This window comes from Nicotiana attenuata, chromosome 7 (genome assembly GCF_001879085.1).
Source record: "Nicotiana attenuata strain UT chromosome 7, NIATTr2, whole genome shotgun sequence".
Classification (NCBI taxonomy): Eukaryota; Viridiplantae; Streptophyta; class Magnoliopsida; order Solanales; family Solanaceae; genus Nicotiana; species Nicotiana attenuata.
Genome location: NC_031995.1, coordinates 111,219,500 through 111,236,428, shown reverse-complemented (window position 1 = coordinate 111,236,428; position 16,929 = coordinate 111,219,500). Strand labels below are relative to the sequence as shown.

The 16,929-nt window shown below is 37.3% G+C and overlaps 2 protein-coding genes and 1 non-coding gene across 4 annotated transcripts; 1 reads left to right on the top strand and 2 right to left on the bottom strand.

Moving 5' to 3' along the window:
• Positions 5,623 to 7,670, top strand: LOC109229715 (uncharacterized protein DDB_G0284311). The gene has a single exon (XM_019395249.1). The coding sequence runs from the start codon at positions 6,044 to 6,046 to the stop codon at positions 7,478 to 7,480; it is 1,437 nt and encodes a 478-aa protein (XP_019250794.1). The 5' UTR covers positions 5,623 to 6,043; the 3' UTR covers positions 7,481 to 7,670.
• TRNAR-UCU lies at positions 8,376 to 8,448 on the bottom strand. The gene has a single exon. It is a non-coding gene; the product is annotated as a tRNA-Arg (tRNA).
• On the bottom strand, positions 9,495 to 16,929 carry LOC109229714 (pyruvate kinase 1, cytosolic-like). 2 transcript variants are annotated; one of them, XM_019395246.1, is made up of 16 exons: positions 16,663 to 16,929; positions 16,483 to 16,579; positions 15,818 to 15,915; positions 15,131 to 15,286; positions 14,855 to 14,932; positions 14,480 to 14,611; positions 13,727 to 13,807; positions 13,224 to 13,295; positions 12,995 to 13,084; positions 12,588 to 12,732; positions 12,362 to 12,450; positions 11,581 to 11,676; positions 11,437 to 11,504; positions 11,248 to 11,347; positions 10,577 to 10,642; positions 9,495 to 9,919 (listed from the first exon to the last, which is right to left on the bottom strand). In XM_019395246.1, exons 1-16 carry the CDS (start codon positions 16,729 to 16,731, stop codon positions 9,767 to 9,769), a joined length of 1,590 nt encoding a protein of 529 aa, XP_019250791.1. In that variant the 5' UTR covers positions 16,732 to 16,929; the 3' UTR covers positions 9,495 to 9,766. The 2 variants fall into 2 exon arrangements, with proteins under 2 accessions (XP_019250791.1, XP_019250792.1); XM_019395247.1 differs by having other exon boundaries at positions 10,577 to 10,636.

Sequence of the window (16,929 nt, the reverse complement as noted above, 5' to 3'; positions counted from 1 at the left end):
AAATAACCAGTGTATAAATGTGTTGCTCGGCAAACACCATGTTTAACTCTCAAAACCAACACATAAATCCCAAGACCAGGAAACCCATGAATCACAAGCTAAGAAGTACTACACAGCTCTAACTCCAGAATGTCTAACAAGAACTGAAAATACAGAAGGGCTAATACTAAACAGCAAGAATAGAAAGAGACTCCTCGGTCTGCGGACGCGGCAGATATACCTTGAAGTCTATACAGAAACGCCTCGCCTCAAGGATGATAAGACTGAGCGATAGTACCTGGATCTGCACATGAAAAACATGCGCAGAAGGGGCATGAGTACACCATAGTGGTACTTAGTAAGTGCCAAGCCTAACCTCGGTCGGGTAGTGACGACGAAGGTCAGGGCCTTACTGAGGTTAAATAAAATATAAGGGTTGACAGTGTGAAATAAACAGTGTAAATAAGTAACACAAGATATAAAGGACAACAACAACTATCACAGAGGCAAGTAAAACACAGTAAGAGAACACAACTCAGCTCCAAGATAACAACCTGGGATCTCCCAGGATACCGTCCTGTAGTCCCCCAAATATAAATATCATATCCAGTGGATCCCTCGGGTGCAGTCCCGTAGTCCAACTCATAAATGTGCAGGGGGATCTCCCGGAATGCAATTCCGTAGTCCCAAAGTAAACATACAGGGGAACTCCCGGGATACCGTCCCGTAGTCCCAAAGTAAAAGTGCAGGGGGATCTCTCGGAATACCGTTCCGTAGTCCCAAAGTAAACATGCAGGGGAGCTCCCGGGATACCGTCCCGTAGCCCCAAAGTAAATACACAGCAACAACAAGAATTCAATCCAATCAATTTCATATCAAAGTGAAGCAGGTAATCCTAACCTAGCATGGTTCACGTAATACAATTAAGGCAGTTAAGGAAAATAGAGCAATTTAGTCAAGTAGACATGCTTCCCTAGGCTACAACAGGTTTAGTTTCCAAACAGTGTAAGTAAGAAAAGGAATAACACAATTCAAGGCTATTTTTAATGAAAAACCGGATTTCCAACAATTAGCACAAGTACACGCTCGTCACCTCACGTACGAGGCATTTCAATTACCACAACGTCAATCCTAAGGGGAAAGGTCCCCCACACAAGGTTAGACAAGCCACTTACCTCGAACCGGCTCAAAATCAACCCGAGATCACGTCTTTGCCACGAGTATTCGACTCCAAATGGCCCCAATCTATTCAATTCAATTTCATAATATAAATAACACCTCAAGTAACTGATTCCACAATTAAATTCTAAGCTAATACGCAAAATTAGGTAAAATGACCAAAATGCCCCTCAGGACCACGTCTCGGAATTGGGTAAAATTCATATTTTCGGAATCTCATACTCTCACGAGTCTATGCATAACAAGAACACAAAAAATCGGAGTTCAATTGACCCCTCAAATTCTCATATAAAGTCTCTTAAATCCCAAACCCTAATTCTTCAATTGTTGGTCTAAATTCCATGATTTACTAGGTAGATTTCACATTAGAAACGAGTTTTAAGACCAAGAATCTTACCTCCAAGCGTTTCCCCTCGAATCCTTCTTCTATCCCCGTCAAAGAGCTCCAAAAACGATTAGAAATGGTGGAAATAAACCCCCAAGTCGCGGAACCTCTTTTAAAATAATGCCCACCAGTTTTCGCATCTGCGGTCCTGGGACCACATCTACGGTCCCGCTTCTGCAGAAAATATACCGCATCTGCGGTCCCGCTTCTGCGGAAAAACATCGCATATGCGGTCCCGCTTCTGCGGAAAATATACCGCATCTGCGGTTTCTGAAGAGATGGCCAAAATTTCGCTTCCGCGGCCGCTTAGCCGCTTCTGCAGCGCCGCACCTGCGGAACCCAAACCGCAGGTGCAGTTATGACAGCACCAGCAGCTGAAGCTGCAACTTAAACTCCAAATTTTCCTCCGTCAGCCATTCGAATTCACCCCGAGGCCCCCCGGGACCTCAACCAAAGGCACCAACAAGTCACAAAACACTACCCAAACTTGTACCAATCCTTAAAACACCTAAAGCAACATCGAAACCTCGAATTGACTGTGGATTTAAGCCTAAGAACTCCAAAATTTCTCAAAATACGCTTTCGTCAAAAAGTCTATCAAACCACGTCCGAATGACCTAAAATTTTGCACACACGTCCCAAATGACATAACGAAACTACAATAACTCTCGGAATTCCATTCCGATCCTCGGATCAAAAACTCACTATCGAACCGGAAACTTCAAAATTCGACCTTTCGACATTTCAAGCCTAAATTAGCTATGGACCTCCAAAACACAATCCGACCACGCCCCTAAATCCAAAAGTACCTAACAGAGCTAACGAAACCCTCGGATTTCAATTCCAAGGCCATCTTCACACTGTTCCGACTACGGTCAACTTTCCAACACTTAAGCTCTCATTTGGGAACTAAGTGTCCCAAAACTCCCGAAACTCAAAACCGAACGTCCCGGCAATTCAAAATAGCAGAAATAAACCCGGGGAAAATAGTTAATAGGGGATCGGGGCATTAATTCTTAAGACGATCGGCCGGGTCGTCACATCCTCCTACACTTAAACATTCGTTCGTCCTCGAACGAGCATAGAGACATACCTGAAGTGAAGCTGCTCATGGACCAAACTGCTGAGCGACGCGCTAGAGCTCAAAACGACCGGTCGGGTTGTTACACAGACTTTCAAGGAAAGGAGAGACTAGAGACTCACGTCAAAGACCTTTGTATTTTTTAAGTATTCTTTTCTCCCAGATACTCACTTAAAAAAAACTCTCAAACTCTCTATTATTTTTGTGTTCTTTTTTTGAGTGTCCAGGATGTTCAGACTATCTCCCAAATGATATGGAAAGACCTCCCCTTTATAGGAGAGGAGGGCTGGGGCAGATTTTTGTTTTACCAAAAATCTGTCAAAATGATAGCTTTTTTGACAGAAAATCTGTCCAAAACCAAAAATCTACCCAAGAAACAGTTTTCCCTACCAACTGTGGACAGAATTTTGGAGTATTGCACTCGCAGCAGTCCCGAACAGTAAAACCAAACTAACAAAGGCCCTACACTCAAGTACCTTCTACTATCCTTACAAACCAATATCAAACTAAACTATTGCTTCAAACTGGAAGGTGCAAAATCAGATAACTAGACTTGAACCATTAAACTAACAAAAGAATCTAATGACTATAAACAAATAAAACATGTAGTTAAGCCTAAACTAATTAGCTTAAACATAGACAAAACTAGAACTACTAAACCTGAAAACCAGAGCTTAAACCTAATCATAAACAAATCGATTTCTTTATTTAAGGCTAAGCAAACAATTTAATACAAAAACGCAGCAACGAGACTAGACTAAACACTAAACATACTTGACCTAAAAGACTAAATATTAGTTTAAAGGAAACCAAAGATTAATTAATCTAACCTAATCATAGATTATACTGCCTGATAAAAAAAACATGAGTAGCATATACTAATCTAATGTACCTACATGTAACTACACTTAAAACGTTTAAACAAAGTTTAAGCCAAACAACCTAAGGATAGATGACTAATTAATAGCGAGTGCACAAGTAATCGACGTTCATAAATCAAAAATCGTGATCCGTCATATTCCGTGTACGTAGTTGTGTAATTCAAGTTGCATAAGAAAATTAAAAAATAAAAAATAAAATTCTAGGAAATTTAACAAAAGGTAAGAATTATTGAGCAACCCTCAAGTATAAAGGGTTAGGCATATTTAAAGCATGCACTTGGACGCTTGAGGCGTAAGCCTCCCAAAACAAAACCCTACACGTGAGCCTCAAGTGTTTTGCAAGTGTTACTCCTAGGGGCGGGCCCCACACGTGAACCTCATGCATTTTACAAGTTTTACTCCCAGGAGCAAGCCCCACACGTGAGCCTCAGGCGATTTGCAAGTAAAAATTGCACGGGGCGCCCTTGGTCGCCCCCATTTAACCTATATCCATTATTTAAAAAAGTTTTAACTTGTACCCACTTTTTAAACAACTTCGGCCCCCTTTCTCCTCCTCCTTCTCCTCCTTCGTTTTCTTCTTCTTCTTCTTCTTCTTCTTCTTCTTCTTTCTTCTGCTGCTGTTGGTGCTGCTATAAAACTTCAGTTCATGGGATGATTGCCATAAATATGTTTATCAGATTATTTAAAAATAAATTATAAATAATTACATAATTTAGTAGACAATAAACTGTGAATATTTCCACGTACGTAAGTTAGTAGACAATGATAATTCTACTATTTTCATGTTTACTGTTTCCAAACTTTATGATTTAGATAATGTTGGCAATCTGATTATTTATCTAGTATGTTAGAAAGCTTTTTAAAAAACTTCAGCTTATATCGTGCTGAAGTTTTTACAAATGAACTAAATAACTTCAGCATCTTCTGCTGAAGTTTTTGAAAAAGCTTTATGACAAAATTAATGAATTCAGGACCAAAAAACTTCAGCTTTTAGTGCTGAAGTTTTTACAAATGAGCTAAATAACTTCATCTGCTGACGTTTTTTGAAAAGCTTATCCAGGACAAAAAAACTTCAGCTTATTTAGTGCTGAAGTTTTTATAAATGAACTAAATAACTTCAGCATCTTCTGCTGAAGTTTTTGAAAAAGCTTAATGACAAAACTAATGAATCCAGGACAAAAAAACTTCAGCTTATTTAGTGCAATTACAAACAAAAACTTCAGCAAATAGAGAACAAAACTTCAGCTACTATGCTTAAGTTCAGCAATTACAAACAAAAACTTCAGCAAATAGAGAACAAAACTTCAGCTACTATGCTTAAGTTCAGCAATTACAAACAAAAACTTCAGCTACTATGCTTAAGTTCAGCAATTACAAACAAAAACTTCAGCACACTTGGTTCATCACACTTGCTACTTCAGGCCCGTCTACTAGAATGCTGAAGTTTTGCGTGATTGCCTTTGCTACTTCAGCCCCGTATGCTGAAGTTACGCGAAAAAGTGGGTACGCTTGCAATTTTTTTTCAAAGCGGACACAAGTTAAAACGTGACCCAAAAAACGGATATAGATGCAAAATCCCCGATTTGCAAGTGTTACTCCAATGCCATTAATGGTTCAAGCTGGACTATCAGCTTTAGGCCCAATTCTCCATCCAAAAAAAGCCCTTAAAACTCTAATGACTTGGACTTAAGTTTGAAATTGACAGCAAAATCATGGGCCTACTCAGACTTGGGTACCAACACTCGTCCCAAGCCCAAAAATCCAACAAGAAATATCTCATCTAGTGGGTCCCACATGTTGATCGCCTTCTCAGAATCCCACCTAAGAAAACCACCTATGGTAAGTAAAGAACCCTATAAAACCACCTACTATAGATTTTTGGTACATTCTGCATTACAAGTTGTACATCTCTGATAATAAGGTCAAATTCCCTTTTTCAGATTCCAACTGCCTAACTAATCTAATTCCCAATTTTACCCCTCCATCACTTAACTCACCTCCTCATCTAATGGCTATAAATTAAACACATAACAAAAAAACACTATAAAAAAGTAAGGTCAAAGAAAACACTATAAAAAAAGGTGGACAGTTTTGCAAAATCCTGTGGATTCCTTCTCTTTAAAACCCACCTACAAAATTTTAGCTGACAATTTCAAGAAAACCATGGGCAGTTTAATTTATCCAACACAAAACCAGCTGCTCATTCTTTGTATAAACCCCTCATACAAATCCATTCACAGTATATTCCACCCTCAAAAAAAACAACTAACCAATTCTTTCTTTCTTTCTTGCACTTTTAGCCAGCTTTTTCTTCAAAGTTTTTAACTTTTGTTCAGTGCAAAAAGAAGTCTTGGTACATTGTGATGTTTACTTAACCTTCTCTCATTTTAGCCTTTTAATTCTTGGGTTTTGAGGTACTTTATTTTTCCTTCTGGTTTTGGTCCCATCTATTTTTCTTGTCCATTTGAATTTTGAAGTGATATCATAGAATTTTGCTTAGTGGGGTTTGCAAGATTTTGATTTTTTTTAATTATTTTGATGGATTCTGGTAGTATATATTCAAATATTGGTCCTGGTATGTTAGGACTAGAAATGTCACTACACCATCAAATCCCTCAACAAAATCCTCACCACATGCAACAACAACAACAACACCCCACCCACCTCCAACCCCCACCCCCACCCCACCCTATAGTTTCCTATGGACATCAAGAAACTGAAAACCAACAACAGCAACAGCAATCTTTGAGACAAGGTTTGCCATTTGGTAACAAGGCTAAAAATCAAAGCTTGACATTTAGTGATGAAGATGATAACAACAGTGTTGAAGATGGGAAGAGGAATAAAACTTGTCCTTGGCAAAGAATGAAGTGGACTGATAATATGGTAAGGTTATTAATTATGGTTGTTTATTATATTGGTGATGAAGTTGGTTCTGAAGTAAATAATAATAATAATGATACTAATAATAGTAAGAAAAAAGGTGGTGGTAGTGTAGGGGTTTTACAAAAAAAAGGAAAGTGGAAATCAGTTTCAAGAGCAATGATGGAGAGGGGATTTTATGTATCACCACAACAATGTGAAGATAAATTCAATGATTTGAATAAGAGGTATAAAAGGGTTAATGATATTCTTGGAAAAGGGACAGCTTGTAGAGTTGTGGAGAATCAAAATTTGCTTGAAACAATGGATCAGTTGACACAAAAATTGAAAGAAGAAGTTAAGAAATTGTTGAATTCTAAGCACTTGTTTTTTAGGGAAATGTGTGCTTATCATAATAGTTGTGGTCATAATAACACTAGTACTGGCGGTGGTAGTGGAAATGTTCAACTTTCGACAGAAGTGGCTGTTGAGGCTAATACTCAAACTCAGAAGAGGTGTTTGCATTCGTCCGAAAATGCAAGAATTGAGGTCCATTTAGAAGAAGGGACTAAAATGGCTAAAGGGAAAAGCGCAGACGATGATCAAGATGAAGATGAGGAGGACGAGGATGAAGATGAGGAGGAGGACGACGATGAGGAGGTGAGTGGTGCAAGAGGAAGACATGAACACCATCATAACCATGTCAACGAATACGACGATGACATGGATGAAAGATCAAGAAAGAGGCAACGAAATTCGGGTTCTTTATCACCAATGGTACAACAATTGAGTAGTGAATTAGCTAATGTAATTCAAGATGGAGGGAGGAGTTCAGTTGAGAAGAGACAATGGTTGAAAACTAGAATGGTACAATTGGAGGAACAACATGTTGGCTATTTATGTCAAGCATTTGAGCTACAAAAGCAAAGGTTGAAATGGGAGAAATTTACAAGTAAAAAGGAAAGGGAAATGGAAAAGGAGAAGCTTATAAATGAGAGGAAAAAATTGGAGAATGAAAGAATGGTGCTTTTACTTAGGAAAAAAGAGCTTGAGCTTCTTGATTTTCATCAGAATCATAATAGAAATGGTGACCCTTCTTCTGTAACAGGATGAAAAAGTGTAACAATATTAGCAGCAGCAGATTAGATACAATGTGTAGATAAATATTTGCTTTTGCCTTTTCTTTTTCTTTCTAAATTTTAATCTTGAATCAAGTTTTTGATGTAAAATCTAAGTTTGAAGAAAACTTGAATCTAGCTTCTACATAGTCTTGAAATATCAAGTTCCTAGTCTGTTCTGTTTTTACTTTCATCTATATGAATCACATTTTTTGTTTTCTTGGATTCATCTTCATTTTGTTGGTTCATTTGTTTTGTCTTGTTTTGTTTTCTTCTTTTGGGGGGTTGGGAGGAGAGGGTGGTGGGTGGGTGGTGGGTGTTAGAGAGTCATGATACTTGAGTTGTCCGTAGTATAGCTACCACGGGCAGCCCGGTGTACGAGTCATTCGATGTTCACCCGGAGTTCGGGGGTGTACGAGTCATTCGGTGTTCACCCGGAGTTCGGGGGTGTACGAGTCATTTGTGTTCACCCAGAGTTCGGGGAAAGGTCGCATCCGGCAACATCCATTATTCACGCAACGTTCGGGAAAGGGCTGCACCCGTAAGAGTTCGGGGGTGTACGAGTCATTCAGTGTGCACCTAGAGTTCGGCGAAAGGTACATCCAGTGTTCACGCAACGTTCGGGGAAAGGCCGCACCCGGTATTAGGTGTTCACCGGGGAAGTATCCATGATGTACAACTACTACATTATAATTTATCACCAAATAAAGATAGGCGAAGAGAAGTTGTATTAGTCATCAAATCAAGGTAATGAACCACTAACTAAAAATGCTATAAAGATATAATTTTGCAGACTATGACGGTTTCTGTATAACGTTAATAGGTTTATTTTGATATTTTACAAAGTGGACTGACATTAATTTTTTTAATAGAGAAAATAAAAATGGAAGCACGCCCAGTGGGACTCGAACCCACAATCGCTTGATTAGAAGTCAAGCGCCTTATCCATTAGGCCATGGGCGCTTCTTGTGGCATCCTCATCGTTGTGTATTTATTATAGATCTTCTTGATTCAATAAGGAAAGAATTACAAGAAAATACACATGACTTCACACTATAACAAAAAATGGCCCATATTTTTCAAGTTTTACCCGATCTAGCCCATGTTGTACATATATATTACTACATATAAATCTTATTGATTCAATAAACTAGTCGAGCAAGGTGAGATCTACAGTAAAAATTATCATTGTCCATGTTTCATTTAAGTTCTCTCACTCAAATATTTTTAAATTTTAGTTTCTCTATATTTTATGTGGCATATAAGTCTGAAAAAACTAAAAATAAAATATCCTAATGTATATAATAGACCTAAGCTAAACGTCTACCTCACGCAAGGTAGGAGTAAGGTATGCGTGCATTCTATCCTCCTCAGACTCCACTTGTGGGATCACACCGAGTATATTATTGTTGTTGTTGATGCTAAACGTACTAACATCAATTTAAAACAGAAATATATGACTAGCCGATTAATTTTTGTCTCTCAATATGCAATTATATGATATGCAAGTAATTTAATGCGAGTTTTTCTTATAAGCTAAGAAAACCAGAGTTCCGAATCTAAAATTATGATTGTCCTTTTTGAATGAAAGGAACAATAATTTTTTGATTTTTTTTTTTTTTTTTTTTTTTTGGCTACAAAAGACATATTTTATATATTAACTAGCTGATATAAAATGTGACCTTCTTATCAGTTCCTAATTTGAAGGATCATTAACATAGTAATCATATACAAATGAGGGTGTGGGAAGTAAAACATAGTATACAGTCATACTTAAGACAAAATATCGACCACAGTATTGTTAGTAGGTAGTCGAGTGTATTTCTGTTCCATTCCTGTAGTGTTACTATTATCCTAGTATTTTCTTATACCTAGAGCTTTAGTACTATTGTATGTCGGAAACAACCTCTCCATCTTAACAAGGTAAAGGTAAAGTTTGCGTACATACTACCCTCCTCAAACCTCGCTTGTGGGATTACACTGGGTTTGTTTTTGTTGTCAAAGCGACGTGAATGAAAACACACTTGCAACAAATTTATTACTAATATCTCAACATTAATCAAGTTTCTGCAGGAGAATAAGCTCCAAATAGAACATGAACATCTCCATAACACAGGGGAGAGGACAAATGAACATGACTCCTATACCTGATATTAGGGAAGAACCACCACCAAAATAATTATGATGTTTTCAACTACTGCAATTTCTTTCAACAAGAATTGCCCAACATACAACAATAAGATATCACATCCAAAAAAGGAGGATAATTAAGCCTAACGCATTAATCTTCGAGCTCAATAATCTTAACCACTGATGCATCTCCAACTTTCTGGCAAATGACCACTCGATCGTGGGACTTTACAACTCCTGAGGCCTTCCCATGATCAAGAGCAACTTTCAGAACCGACTCATTTGATGCGTTTGTAGACTCGGCCTATGGAAAGAATAAGTAGCTTGGTTAGGCCCAGTGGAAACAAGAAGAATTAATCGAGATCGACATGATGGAAATAAAAGAAGCAGATTCAGTTGTTCAATGACAGAAGCATGTTTAATGTTCATAATAAATAAATAAAAAGGGCAGCCCGGTATACAAAGCATCCAGCGTTCCAGGGCCCGACCTCAAGGGGGTGTGATGTAGGCAACCTACCCCGACGCAAGCATACGTCACACAGAAAGAACTTGACCGTTGCTCCAAGGCTCCCCTTCTTTCATGTTCATAATACTCGAAGGAAAACATGGGATGCAATAACTGGAGTGTTTTTCAGTTCTAAAAATTAGGCAATCTCTCTGGGATTTGGATGAAAAGAGCCATACAACAGCCCAAGGACAACTAAGAACAAATATTCTAACTAAGAAGACTATAATGTAAGCAAATATTGCCATGCTGAGGTCATCTCTAAACCAAATAAACGCAAAGGTAATGCAAACCTATGTTGCTCGGACTCTTAAAAAATGTTGCTGGGGGCGTGTCGGATCCTCCAAAGTAGTGCATTTTTTTGAGGATTCGACATGGTTGCGGCAATATTTTTGGAGAGTCCGAGCAACATAGATGCAAACAGAAAATATGGAACACCAAGATGACGAGACTTACAGGATGTCGAGGATCAGCAAGCATTGGGAAGAGACCTCTAACAATAAGAGACTGCCTTGCCTGGGTATGGAGAAGTTGAAAAAAAACAAAAAACCGTCAGCTTCAATGTCATAAAAACAATAGGGAAATTGCATATACTTGTTTGGTGGCCAATAAGTATAAGCAAATAGTAAAATCAGTAATTGACTTCAAGTGAAATACTGAAACACTAATGAATCATTGAAATACTATTTTGAAAGTTTATTTGTTAGTCTAACTAAAAAACCACACATTCAAAAAGTATAGATCAATATAACTAAGCAAACACGTCCACCAGCAAGAACCAATAGCATGCATATGAAAGAAAGAGAGCAACAAAAGTAACAGCAACCATCAGCAAAATTAAGAATAAATACAACCAGTTATCACAAAATACATTATCATGTCTTTAGTCATAACTCGAGACAAAAACTGATTGGAGTACCTTCTCTATTGTTATCTAAAAGGATTTTATGTTACAGAAAATCATCCATTCATAAAAATTGAACGATAATAAGTAATGAAGCAGACATATATCAATAAGAAATGTTTTGTGAGGAAAAGAATAGTCATTCTCAATCAAATGCAATGAAGATATCTGAACATCATGAGCTGAATTTGATTCTTGAACAGACTTGATGTCAAGAGGATACCTCAAATGCACCGGTGAAACTCCACTTCAATTGATTTGTCTTGAGTCGAGGAATTACAACAGACAATACTGGCATTGTTGGCCTATATTTGGCTATCAATCTGTGCACATGAAAATGACAATTTACAGCTCTTATAAAGAAAATAGATAGTAGAAATTCTAAGAAATCTAGAAGGAACATAGAGACTACCGTGCTGCCCTTCCAGATGAAGTGAAACAAATAATTACTGATGCTTTCACCTTAATCGCTGCCCGCACCTAAAAAGAGGAAAGTGATTAAAATTCCAGAAGTCTCTCCTCATTCCAAGAAAGGGAGTCGTGTTCAAAACAATACCGCAGAGGAAGCAATTGATTCCAGGTGCGTCATGGGCTCCCCAACAAATTTGACCGTCTTCTTGAAATATAGATCTTGGTTAAAAACCTTCTCGGCCTGCACGGAATTTGATTGTTAATTAGGGCCACAGGTATTACTCTCCGAAACAGAAAGCCAGAAGGTGGTAAAAGCCACACTATGAGGGGGTGGGACTAAGTGTATCCCTCATCCCGAAAGGTGATGCTGAAGATACACTAATTACTAATATGCGATAAATTTTGACGAGTCAGAACCATACTGAGAAATATCTCTTGATACATCAAAGTGTCAACGAACCAATTACTGATCTCTTGACAGTAAATTAAACTATTAGATCACTCTACTCTGTAATAGAAAAAGACATGTTGCTGAGATACAGCAAATGTTTCTTCACTATGTAAAGGCAACGCAAATCTGATACAAGATATTTAAGAAGAGAAAAGAAAAGGCTTACATGGGGAGAAAAGAATTAAAGTACATCATTCAACTGAGCATATTATTAATCTCAGACACAATTATAGATTTCAGGATATGCAACTGACTTTTGGAAAGGCCAAGCTAAACAAGTCAAAATAAGGATAACCGTAAATATGCTGCTGAAAACAACCTCACAAAATTGAATGCAAGAAATCCATGACCAAAAAAGATAAGCAAGTGGTGAGTCTGGTCTTCTAAACATGATTCTTTAAAAGGTGATGTTTGAAAACCAGATATACACAGGTTCTCTTAATTTGCACAAAGGATAAGATAAAATGAAAATCACCTCGGCACAAATTCTTCCAACAGTAGAAATAGTCTCAATTGGGTATAATCCACGTAGAGTCTCAGCACCAAGAAGAATTGCATCAGTTCCTGCACAAATGTTAAATGTCAGTTCCAGAAAGTCAGAAACAAACTAACAAGATGTCGCATGAAAGATGACAGAAGGACCCCAAATCTTCGGACGTAATTAAGGACAGTAGAACCACTTAGATGGGCAGCAAGATTACCATCCAAGACAGCATTAGCTACATCTGTTGCTTCAGCACGAGTTGGCCTAAGATTGTCAGTCATACTATCAACAACACGTGTTACCACAGCAGGCTTCCCAGCCATGTTACACTTGTGAACAGCAGCCTTCTGGAACAAGAACACCTGTATAACACTCAAAAATCAGCCAAATGACAATCCTAATAGGAAATCTACTTATTTGTCGTCATCCTCTACTCCATAACATCTTTGCTACACACAAGAGATGGAACAGAATGTTTTACGAACAAACTTTCCTGATCACTTACAAGAAATCTAACTTAATCATGCCTCGTAATATATAACCCCAACAGGTATGAAAATTTTCTGAGATATTTACACATGATTTACAAAAGAAAGTGCCTGAATTTTGCAGAAGATAACTTACCTTCTCTGGTGGGAGATCTATACCAAGGTTTCCACGCGAAAGGATGATGCCATCAGCCTCTTGGAGTATCTCATCAAAATGTGTCAACCCCTATGTGTATCACCCAATGAAAGAAGTGAATTGCAAGCATTGCAGATTATTTCATGATAATTCAACGACCAATCTCACAAAGAATTATCCAGAAGAAAAAGAAAAAGATCAGACAGAAGATAATAGTTTACCAACTAACCTCGACGCTTTCGATTTTGGCGAAGATCTGAGTTTGGCCTAGATCACCCAGCTTAGATAAGAATTCACGCGCCTGAATTTAAGAAAAATATACCAATGAGGTTGATTTGGTATTCAAACTGTTGCGAACGTAAATAAATAAATAATGTTGTCCTCTCTCCACAGTTTAGCGTTTAGATGAGGTGGTCACATAAATGAACATGGTATCAAAGCAGAAAGTTCAGAAGTCAAAGATTAGAGCCTCACTACTAAGAAACAAAAATGTTTCCACATACTGGCCAAAGAAAAGAATCAAACATATGTGTGGGCGTGTTACATACCTATACAACAAAATAAAAATAAAATACTCTCTATAGCACCTTAAGCTTTTAGATGAGGTTGTCACACAAATTCAACACTAACCATCAACAATGACATGATAATTGCGAATCATCAATGTGGTTTAACGAATCCAAGAAAATTGAACAACAAAAGGAAATAGATATAAAATTGTGCAATCATTACCTCACGCACATCCTCAGCATGCCTGGTAAATGATAATGAAAGAAAATCAATTTTGTTTTGGGCACCCCAAGTGCTAATAACCTGTTTCAATTAACATACCAAAAACACCACGATCGATTTAAAAAGGATCGCTGCAGAAAGCCATTAACAATGCAGAAAATAGAAAATTTAAGTAGCTTAAGGGAGGGAATTCGGCATAACTCCAAGATAATATGCTTGCATTGACATTAGTCAATAGCACAAATACCGAAGATAAAAAGGAATCCCTAAACACTGTTGACTGTGCTTAAATAAATTTTCTATTCCAAGAAAAAAGGACATAATTTTGTCACAAGCAAGATAATCAATGTGGATCTTGAATATGGGATGAGTATAAACACTGTTGACTGTGCTTAAATAAAAGCTATTGGCTGAATGTTGCTAAAAAAAGTGGGAAGATAATGAGACAAAGATATTGGTAGCTTCCATCAACCCATGTTTACCTAACTAAAGAAGGAATCACACCCATCGTAAGACTCATCTGATTCAGACTAACTAAACACAAAGCCCTATTACATTTTCTATTAAATAGATGAGAAAATTTGACACTTCTATAAGTGCCCAAGTCCCAACAATCGACGAACATATTTACTCAACCCCCAAGTCTCGCAGAAATTTTTCCATAACCATGTGGGCGTGTAACATGAACTTCAGAATATGCACACGTAATAACAGGGTGAGTTTTATCAGTTCTCTGAAGTTTGAGCAACTTACCTCCTTATCTTTATCTGAGAGGGTCGGTAAATCAATATGAATCTGAGAAGCGTGTAGAGTGAACAATGACCCGGTTAATGTGGCAGAGTTCTTTACCACACAAACTACATCATCCCCTTTCACTTCATCTACCTGTGCAACCACATTTGAATTCTTAATCAGCGGATTCAAACCTTATACTGCTTTCTTACTGGAGCAGTAGAAATGTAATAATTGTGTGGGAATACACTGGGTCATTGTTGTTGTTGTTGTTGTTGTTAACATATTTAAAATCTACTAATCGATCAACTTAAACATAAAAAGGACTAGCTAAACCCAAGGATAGATAAAACACAGGGCGACTAAGGCAAATAAAGTACGCTTTTTACGTTATACCTCCAGCCACACAGATGTCGTTTCACTTCCTGTGAAGAGGTATTGACCAATAAAAATGGTGTCTCCCTTCTTCACTGCCTGCAAGCAAAATTAACTTCATAAATTAGCATCATGAAGTACATTCCTCCCTCCCGGTCCACAATATGATTATGTTCTCTCCATTAAATACACATTGAATTTGCTCTTTTTCACTTCCTCTGGGAGAAAAACTCTTATGTTTACCAAAACACACTATGGTGTAAAGGGAAAAGCAAAGACAACAGATGGGAACTGAACCTTGGATAATCCGCCGAAATTGATTGGAAACACATCAGAAGATGCTTCCTGTCCCTCATCAGGAGTAAGAGTAACAGTTGCATCTGCCTTTAATGAAATAGGTTGCTCACTTTTGTTAACAACCTGTAGCTCAGGACCGGCAGTATCTAGCATGACCTGACAAGATGAAAACAAAATACCCTTTGTCAAATTACTGGACAATGCTCAACATGTCCAATGACACAAGACATAGTAACTAAATCCTTATCTAAAGACTATGCATACTAAGGAGGGAGAGTACATGATCTACAAATTTTAACCATAACTAAGCACAATTGCAAGATAATACTTCCTTCCTCTCAAAATTAACAACACTACTACTAACAATCAAAAAAAAAAACACTACTACTATTTGATGAATCACGCAGTTTATGATGTCAAATATATTTAAATATTCTTATCTAATCAACTTGTGACTTTATATAGTTTCTGCATTAAAAAAATCTTAACTTATACAAAATCAAGTAATTAATTTCGACATCACACTGAAATAATAAATGCGTTGACCCTCTAGTTCAAACCCCACCATTCCTTTTAGAACAGAGGGAGTATATTGTTTACCTTCATCAAATCAACACCTCTACAAAGATAAGGACAACTAAAGAAACCAAAAATCGCATCAAGTCATCATTATAAGGTCATACATACCGCACAGAGCTTCTTGGTAGTCTTAATAGAAGCCTTCAAGTTCTCCAAAGTCTCCTGGTGATAGTCCGCATCACCCAACGAAAAGTCAAATCTTGCCACTACAAATACAACAAAATTAAACGATGAAAAACAACCCTTTCAAAATTTGAACATTAGTCTACCACAGCCCAATTGATTTAATGAGTTGGAAATCTAATTATTCTTACTTATTTAATGGATCTTTCACCATATGCATATATATGGGGTCCGAGTCAAAACTACTAAGTCATAATCTACATCTTACACGGTTACACCATTCATCACAACATACCCACGAAAATCTAAGAAACATAAAAATTTCAACTCCGGGATTCTACCACAGCCCATTTGATTTGGAAATCTCATTATTTCAACATATATACGGGGTCCGAGCCGAAACTACTCAATCATAGTCTACATCTTACACCATTCATCACAACATACCTAAGAAAATCCAACAAACAATAAATTTCAAGTTCCGGATTTTACCACAGCCCATTTGATTTAAGGAGTTGGAAATCTAATTAATTATACTTAATCGTTTAGCATATATACAAGGTTCGAGTCAAAGCTACCAAGCCATACTCAACATCTTACACCATTCATCACAACATAATAATAAAGTTGACGAGTTTCAAGATAATTACCAGACATTCCGGCTTTCAGACAACCTGAAATAACCTCAACGGATCGAGATTTTGGTCCCAATGTTCCAACAATCTTCGTCATTGCAGGAAAAAAACTCTACAAACAAAAAAATACAGATCATATGAAAATACAGATCTAGAAAAAAGATGGTTATTATTTTTTTTGGAGAGGAGACTTACAGATTTGGAAGGCTCCAAAATGGAAGCCATTCTAATGGGTTCTTCAAGAAGTAAGTGATTGGAATGCATGGTTTGGTTTATAGTGTAAAATTACAGAGAAAAATGAGAAGCTTTATTTTTATAGAGAGAGAAGAAAAGTCAAAAGATGCAAAGGAAATGAAGATCAGAAGAATTTATATGCTAGCTATTCTATGCTGTTGTGATTCGACTATGAAGGAACTAACTATTAGTATTATATGATGAACAGAGAGCCAAAACTGAATAGTA

Bases quoted from the DNA above. Each gene is read 5' to 3' on its own strand.
- LOC109229714 (XM_019395246.1), bottom strand. From the start codon at position 16,731: ATGCATTCCAATCACTTACTTCTTGAAGAACCCATTAGAATGGCTTCC. The intron at 11,677-12,361 runs GTGATTTTCATT...AATTCCGTGCAG, and splicing joins TTGGAAGAATTTGTGCCGAG to GCCGAGAAGGTTTTTAACCA. The intron at 11,505-11,580 runs GTATTGTTTTGA...TCCTCTTTTTAG, and splicing joins AATCAATTGCTTCCTCTGCG to GTGCGGGCAGCGATTAAGGT.
- LOC109229715 (XM_019395249.1), top strand. From the start codon at position 6,044: ATGGATTCTGGTAGTATATATTCAAATATTGGTCCTGGTATGTTAGGA.